This window comes from Nematocida minor (assembly GCF_024244105.1).
Source record: "Nematocida minor strain JUm1510 chromosome Unknown 7874, whole genome shotgun sequence".
Taxonomy (NCBI): domain Eukaryota; kingdom Fungi; phylum Microsporidia; genus Nematocida; species Nematocida minor.
In genome coordinates this window covers 1-8,384 of record NW_026250338.1, presented here as the reverse complement: position 1 = coordinate 8,384, position 8,384 = coordinate 1, and the positions used below count along the sequence as shown (strand labels likewise).

The 8,384-nt window shown below is 38.4% G+C and overlaps 5 protein-coding genes across 5 annotated transcripts; all 5 read left to right on the top strand.

Moving 5' to 3' along the window:
• Window positions 1–1,608, top strand: NEMIN01_2401 (uncharacterized protein; the record flags this gene model as incomplete). The annotated part of the gene is made up of 1 exon (XM_051478343.1): window positions 1–1,608. A coding segment is annotated over one exon (1,608 nt), but the record flags the coding sequence as incomplete, so codon positions are not given.
• Window positions 1,609–1,897: 289 nt separating this feature from the next.
• On the top strand, window positions 1,898–3,433 carry NEMIN01_2400 (uncharacterized protein; the record flags this gene model as incomplete). Its single annotated transcript, XM_051478342.1, has 1 exon — window positions 1,898–3,433. One exon carries the CDS (start codon window positions 1,898–1,900, stop codon window positions 3,431–3,433), a length of 1,536 nt encoding a protein of 511 aa, XP_051334302.1.
• A 417-nt stretch (window positions 3,434–3,850) lies between these two features.
• NEMIN01_2399 (uncharacterized protein) lies at window positions 3,851–5,347 on the top strand (the record flags this gene model as incomplete). The annotated part of the gene is made up of 1 exon (XM_051478341.1): window positions 3,851–5,347. The coding sequence occupies one exon, from the start codon at window positions 3,851–3,853 to the stop codon at window positions 5,345–5,347; it is 1,497 nt and encodes a 498-aa protein (XP_051334301.1).
• Window positions 5,348–5,592: 245 nt separating this feature from the next.
• Window positions 5,593–7,245, top strand: NEMIN01_2398 (uncharacterized protein; the record flags this gene model as incomplete). Its single annotated transcript, XM_051478340.1, has 1 exon — window positions 5,593–7,245. One exon carries the CDS (start codon window positions 5,593–5,595, stop codon window positions 7,243–7,245), a length of 1,653 nt encoding a protein of 550 aa, XP_051334300.1.
• A 215-nt stretch (window positions 7,246–7,460) lies between these two features.
• On the top strand, window positions 7,461–8,384 carry NEMIN01_2397 (uncharacterized protein; the record flags this gene model as incomplete). The annotated part of the gene is made up of 1 exon (XM_051478339.1): window positions 7,461–8,384. A coding segment is annotated over one exon (924 nt), but the record flags the coding sequence as incomplete, so codon positions are not given.

Here is an 8,384-nt window from a genome sequence, read left to right as displayed (position 1 = left end):
TGTGAGCTAAGTGAAATCGATGTGGAAAGCATAAATAACTATTGGAAAAATAGACTATCCTATTTTGAAAAAGAAATTGTTCTGCGCATAGGGCTCTTTGCAGACTTCAGAGCTTCCAACTCTGAGGCTCTGGCACTGAACTCGGACAATCTCTTCGAGAAAAGCACCGAGATGGAAAGGAGAATAAATGCCATGATGGAAGAGCTTGAGACCCTTAGGGGAGAGTCTAGCCAAATTATAGAGCTTTCTAGCTCAATACTTGGGTTATACAAATATATTGACAATGAGGGCTCTGCTCTTGACAAGGCCCTAACACTTGAGGCTAGAATCAAAGACGGCTCAAAGAGACTGACTGAGATAATCATACCCTCTCTTGACATCAGCACTTCGCTAACAAAGAAAATAAACAGCTACGACTTTCACATGGTAGAGGAAATAGAAGAGCGCAGCGGAGTAGAGAAGAGCAGTCTCGACAGGCTAGCTCTCTTCAAGCTGGCAAAAAGCAATAAAATCCTGGCTGCTAATATAATATATGCTCTATCAAGCATAAGCCTATCTCAGCTAATGGACGATGCCGTAGAGGAAGGGCTAATCACTCTAATACATAAAAAAATTGCATCAGGTTTTGTTCCAAAGAGCAATGTGGAGCTTTTCGTGAGAGCTGTAAAGAAAGACGTGAAAAATCATAAAATTAATTTATACATTTCAGCAGATGCAAATTTCGGTCTGCTATTCAACATACATCCAATGGAGGCATCTGATGTGCCCCTAGTAGACAGTGAAATAATGAATGTTTACATTAGCCTGCTCAAAGAGAACCTTTCTGAAGAAGAAGTAATCCAGTATACAGGCATTACATCTCTACACGTTGTAAAGCTGATAGTGATCGAATATATAATGAGCGCGCGCCTTATGGACTACAAGAGCAACACTGTACTCCGCAATCTAGGAAAGGCTATAGAAAATGAATTTGACCCAGTAGAATACAAAATTAGTAGTGAAGAGTTGTTTGGTATAGCTGAAAACATAAAACAAGATGAAATACTTAATGTTTTAACCTATGTATGGGGTGGTTATACGGGTAAAACTTGTTTAAGAAATATGATTAGAGAAGTCTATAAAGACATTGGCATTGGGATTAATGAATTTATAGCAATTCAGTGTAGCTTTGAGTTTGCTAACTGGATGTATGACGCTGCTATGGCACCACTGGCCAACTCAGATGCCCAGTATTCAGACAGTTTGGCTGTTCCATTTGACATGTCGTACACTCATCCTCTATGGTACATATGCATGCGCTACAAGCATCTTGACGATTTGGACAATAAATCTGGCGATAACTATAGGCTGTTTACTCAAATAAACCCTAACACAGTTGAAATCAGACCGCACGCAATAAAAGTGACTGACAATGAACTGGTATGGGCAAGGTATATTGCAGAGTGCATTAAAGCATGCTTCTCGCCAAATGTAGACATCATTCTCAGAAAAGAAGATAACAATAAATATATGCCTATAGCTTATAATTTTGTTGATAATTTGAGAATTTCTTATGATAAGAACATAAGAATGAGAACAAAGCAGGATGATCTGCCTGAGCCTAGCTAAATCCACCAAGAGAGAGCTCCCTTCGTTAAAATAGTACTTCTACTAGTTAATACATGTCTTAACTATGCATAATAACCCGAGAATAAAAGTGCTATTCAATCATTCTCCTTCTACCATGCACCCTCCACTTTTTATTTTTATTTTTTACACTGTTACTAAATTCTATAAATATTAAACTAATCACAGCATGAATAAATTAGTCAATAGAGCACATAGTTTAATGCATGGATGATCCAATAACTAGTAATAATTAGTATATAGTAAGCCAATTAAACGCTCTCATAAAACCATGCCAATAAAGTGTGATAAAGGTACCAATCATATAACCCGAGAAAAATTCTCAGCTTTAAATACTCCCGTAATTAAAACTGTTGTAAGGAGAATGAAAGAAGTCAAACTAAGTATAGATATAAGAGGAATGCTCCAAGCATGCCTGACTTTTAAGTCCACTGATAAAATCCTGAAATACAATACATCAAATTGCTATGCAGATATACTATCACATCTATTTGACAATAATATAAAAATAGACAGTGAAAACAGCAATCTGAAGAATAATGTCCTAGCTATCATTAGAAACCGAACCTACCAGCACATTATGGTTAATCAAAACGCACGAGAAATTATGTCTAAACTGCACACAGCACTGAAGGCAGGAGATAAAGATATAGCTCGATCCGAATGCATCTCTCTAGCCAATGAACTTGTAAAGCCAAACACTCTCATATATAGCCCAGAGTACGGGATACACAGACAGCCTGGCAAGAATGGAGTGCTAGAAAACATAGCCCAGGCTGATGGTATTAACGACCTAAGCTCTAGAACATACACGCTGCAGATTGACGACACAAAATCCTCAGGCTTGGAAGGCTTAGTTGAGTCTACCAAAGAGAATATGGATGAAGATTTTCTCTCCCACACCATCGACTTAATAGAACTAAAGAAAGAAGACACAAATATTTTAAAAAAATATGCACAAACACAAGAAAAATACAATTTAGAAGAGCTGTATAACTCAGAAGACAATAATACAGCCCTAGTGGATAGTGGACTGTCCTTTATTTCTGAAAAATATGCTGATATTATAGACCTTATTGAGAAACTTAAACACATGGAGACTGTTCCCAGCACTAGGCCAGAGGTAATTAGAGAATTTAAAAAAGTGTTTACTACAGAAGAGGACCTAAAAATATTTTTCTCTATCGTTGATAACATACAAGAAATCAAAATCGAAAAAACATCGTACAGAAGCATGATTAGTAACATAAAATACATAGGACATAAAACTGAACTCCTGGGCGCAGCAAACGAGCCAAAAGTGCTGAAGATAAATAGCAATTTAAGCAACTTTGATAAAGACTATATAAGCAGAAGCGGGGGCTTAAAGCAGAAAGTGTACCAGGAAATTGCCCGAATAGATGCAGAAATAAGCAGTCAGGAGAGCGCGCGAGCCCAGATAATAGGAGAGGAGAAAAGCGATGAAGAGGCTGAGAAGCTCAAACCTTCCATCAACAACATAGAAAATGAAATATGCTCGCTGCAGTACGATAGAAAAAAAGAGGAGCTACAAATTAGTAACATTCGTGAAAACCTGTACAATTTGCGCTATACAACCCCTGCTCAGAGAAATTACATGCTTGAAAAGCTAAAAGACTTTGGAAACAAGTGGGGCATGCATGTAGAAGTAGAACAGGTAGCAGAGGAAAGCAAGCTAACAAAAACAAAAAATATTTTAATATACATAGGAATGGGCATTTTTCTTACACTCTCAATATTATTTGTTGTCCGTTCAAGAGGCGAAATAAATCTTGCAAGCAACAACTAGTCTCTAGCTACAAAGAGTGCTTGTCGTGCAATAGAGCCTCAAGGCAATGGCTAGCTGTAGCCACTTGAAATAGGTGTTCCTCATCAGTCACATCCAAAATAAACTGCGACTATCTCTACACACAGCCTGCTATATATTTATCTATTTTTCAGCGAGAATATACAGAACACTTGATGATTTGTTGAATGGCAAATCAGCCACAGATACTAGACTAATCACTGCATCAATGAATTGATCAATAGAACACATGGTCTAATGCATAGAAGATCCAATAACTAATAACAATTAGTGCACAGTAAGCCAATTAAACGCTCTCATAAAACCATGCCAATTAAGTGTGATAACAGCACCAATCATACAGATTAAAAGTAATGCTCAGCTCTAAATACTCCCGTAACTAAAACTGTCGTAAGGAGAATGATAGAAGCTATACTGAAGATAAAGGCCTGGGGAATAATGCAAAAATGCAAGTCTATTAAAACCACTGATAATCTTCTGAAATACGACGCCCCAAAAGACTACATAAACATACTAAACCACATATTCGGGAGCGGTAACATAGAAGTAGAATGTGCAGCTGGCGCTGAAGAAGCGAGTGCTATCGCTGCTATGGTTAAGAATAGAATTCGCCAGTACTTTGCATACAACTCGTACGGCGTGGCAATTATGAACAATTTATACAGCGAATTGAAGGGTGGAAACGAGGAAGAAATTGCATATTGGGCTATCTGTCTAATCAATGAAGCTATAAGACAAAACACGCTTATATACAGCCCAGAATGTGGGATGCACAAACAGGTAGACGAGAATAAGCCGTTGGAGAATATAGAACAGCCTGATAAAAGCATTGATCACCGCACTAGAACATACACCCTGCAGATTGATGCTGCAGACTCTTTAGGCTTGAAAGTTTTGCTTGGGTCCACCGCAGAGAGCGCGCTCCGCGATCTTTTCTTCTCCATTTCTACTCTAGTGCACTCCAAGAGTCTGGACATAAATATTTTAAAAAAATACTTGACAGAAAAAAAACTCTACACTTTGAATAAATTGTATACGCCAGATGAAGAAAATAGTACACTGCTCGTGGACTCTGGGCTGAAGCTTGTATACACAAAATACCACAACCTTGCAGACCTAGTTGAGAAGGTTGAAGAGCTGGAAAATAGCTCCAGCGATAGAGAGCTGATACTTGACAGAGTTAGCAATGTACTTACCCAGAACGAGCTGGCATTGGCTATTTCTATCTTTGACAACATAGATGAAATAAAAGAAGAAAAAACAGTACAGAAAGGCATACTTGATGCAATAGAGTACATAGCGAGCAGCACTGATCGCTTGAACGGGCCAGATGGGCAAAAGGTGTTGAAGATAAACACAGACTTGACTGAGTTTTACGAAGAGTACATAGATGGGGATAGAGGTCTGTATAGCATAGTCAATGGAAGAAAAGATGAGTTAGTTACACAGATAAATAACAAGAAGACAATTCGAAAGGAAAAGATAACAGCCCGAGACCAGGCAATAAATGAGAAAAAGAGCGATGCAGTGATTAACGAGCTAGCCTGCTCTATCGACAAGCTAGACAACGAAATATACTCCTTAGAATGCAGCGTGAAAAAGGAGCGGCTGCAGCTTGATAATATTAAAGACAACTTGGCATCTTTGACCAGCATAAAACAGATCCAGAAATACCACATAGTCAAAAAGATAGAAGAAGAAGCGCTAAGAAAAGGCGTGAAGACAGAAGTGGTGCTGAAGTTCTTCTTTGTAAGAATACCTCGAGAAGACCTGGTTAAGAATCTGCCAATGTTAGAAAATATTTTCGTGGTAGCAATGGGAGCTATTGCAGTACTAATAATCATATCAAGCATTAAAAATCTAGTGGGCAGCATAAAGACTGGTCTTCTAAATTAGCTACAAGCTGCAAAGAAAAAGCACGCTATAAGCACAGTCTGAGAAGAGACTTCGTGAGCGAGATATTTTCAGCCAGCCAGCATCCAAAATAAACCACATTTACACAGCTCACAAGCATACTTTTGCCTGTTTTCTGCAAGAATGTAAGGTGAGCTGCAATTAAATTAAAATAAATTAGAATACTCTCTTGGAAAATTTGCTCCTGATTTCTAAAATATTTTTGCGCTAAAATTTTTCTAGGAACTATGAGAGAGGTTAAATTAAAGGTAGATCTAGACGGAATGACTAGGGCATGCCGATCTTTTATTCACATACCCGGCATGAAAAAGGTTATTGAACTCAATGATGATGTGTGCTACTTGAGCATACTAAGACACATATTTGATGGGACTATGACAATAGAAAATGTTCAGGACAGCGGGAGAGAAACAGACCAGTGCACCGAAAAAGAAAGAGAGTACATTTTAAACACAATTAAGAACAACATTTACAAACACTTTGTGTACGATGTAGACAGAGAAGGCCCTATGCATTGGTTATACACAGTAATAAAGTATGGAGGGGACAGATTGGCTGAATTCAAGCCTATTTGCATAATGAACGAAGTTATTGCACCGCCAAACACGTTTATATACAACCCAGAGCACGGGATTCGCAGAAAGCATGGCATGAATGAAGCGGTTGACAATATAGAGCCAGATCATGAAAGCGCTGGCCTGGGCACCCGGGAGTACACACTGGAAATTGACGACACAAAGTTCGAGAGCTTGAAGAGTCTGTTTTGGTTTACCGCAGGAAATCTGGAAAGAGAGTTTCTCTATTGTAGATTTAATTTCGAGCTTTTATCGAAGATATCTATTTTGAAGAAGTTCCTCGCTGACGAAACATTCTACACGCTAGACGAGCTGTACACCAAAAAGCACGAAAGTGCTAATGTAGCTCTGGTGGACTACGGGCTAAATTTTATTTTGGAGAAGGCCCTCGAAATTAGAGACCTGCTCGAGGAAGCTGAAGAGGAAGAGTCGGCCTATACTATCAGTGTGCAGATAATCGAGAAAGTCAGCAAAGTGTTTACCGAGGAAGACTTAAAAATAGCTATTTCCATCTTCAACAATATTGAAGACATTTATTTCGAGAGACAAATGCACGACCAGATGATTAAAACACTTGAGTACATGGCAAGTAAAAATATGCGTTTGGAAGAAAAGAACAGGATGAAAACGCTGATGATAAAGCCTGACTTTAGCAACTTTTATGAGAAGTACATAAACAAAGAAGGCTTGAAAGCAGAAATGATGGAAGAAAGACGTGAGCTGTGCAGAGAAAGAAGCGCAACTTTTGACTCTCGAACTGAGGCAAAAAAAATAAGAGAAAAGCTGCAGAAAAAGAAAAACATATTTACCCACATTTCTCAGAGATACATTCAAACAGAAGAAGAAAAGAAGGCTTTGGAAAACATAGAACAAAAAGTCAACTATCTGGATAATAAACTACACCTACTATACTGGCAGATAGAAAGAGAACATTTGCAGCACAATAACATTCGTAGTGAATATCCGCTTTCTAACTTGTCTGAAATAAAGCCAGTCCAAAGACAGTACATCTTCGAGAAGCTGCAGGAACTGGGGAAAGTATACGGCATAAACGTAGTAGCAGATGGAGACGACAGGACAGACGAAATACCTAAAAAGAGGAAGTTCACTTTGTCAGCTCTAGCAAGCCAAAAGAGCACAGTTGGAAAAATACTATCCGGTACTATTGTCCTGGCAGCAGTGCCAACTCTATTTTTCATTCATCATTCGAAGAGTAATCCAATGACTGCTGGAATTAATGATAGCTTGTACCACGTCGTGGACAGCAGCCAGCTAGGAAACATAGGCAACCCGAGCATATCTTGAGATATCTGGCCCTGGTCAGTTAGTGCTCAAAATAAATTACTTTCTAGCTTATGAGTATTTCCACCATTGCATATTTTATTTTGGCTATTTTTGTTCCACAATCTATATAGGATAGCATCCACAGTATTTATAATGCGTAATGAAAAATAAAATAAAATATTCCTGCCTTGAGAAGCCCTACCCTTTTAAATATTTTTTCAATTAAAACTTTTAGAATGATCAAAAGAGAGGTTAATTTGAAGGTAAATGTGGAGGGAATAGTGCAGGGATATCAGTCTATCAGCAAAAAGTACACTATACCATCTGTGGACGATTCAACAACCAATATAATAAGATGTTTTGCTATGCTTAAGGAAATACTTGATAAGAACCTAGAAATAGAAGGCAGATGCAGTGAGGAAGAAAGAGAAGACATCCTAAATATAGCTAAGACTAGAATATGTGATTACTTTATGCATGATTCTTTTGGAAAAGAAGTTACAAATAACTTGTATTCCGCATTAAGCAGCGGAAATGATAGCTTAATTAAGGACAAAGCTATTGATCTGATCAACTGCATTGTTGAAAAGAACCCGGTTATATACAATTCAGAGCATGGGATTTGCAGAAAGGATGGCGCTGCAGATGTTGTCAGTGGTGATCTAAGCCCCAGAACCTGCAAGCTACAGATTGATGATGAAAAGTTTTCAAGCCTGAAAGGCCTGCTTCAGTTCACCTCAGAAAGCCTAGACCGAAAGAATTTCTGCTATCTGTCCAATATAATGTCCTTAGCGGATATTTTTGAAATGTACTCCTCAGAGAGAGCGTGCTACACTCTCGATGACCTATACAGCATTAAATACAAGAACACCGATACACCGCTGGTGGACTACGGGCTGAGTCTTATCCTTGAAAAATACTATTTGATTGAAGACCTGGCTGAGAAGAATAAAAAGCTGAAAGCTGATGGCAGTGACTCACAGGATGTAGTTGATGAAATTAACAGCTTATTCAGCTCTGGAGACATAGAAATAATTGTTTCTATTAGAGACAGCATGGAAAAGATTAAATGTGAGAAGGAAATGCACAGCCACATGATCCAGACATTGGAATGTGCAGCAAATAACTCTTCACTGTTGAAGGAAACAGATGAGCCAAAT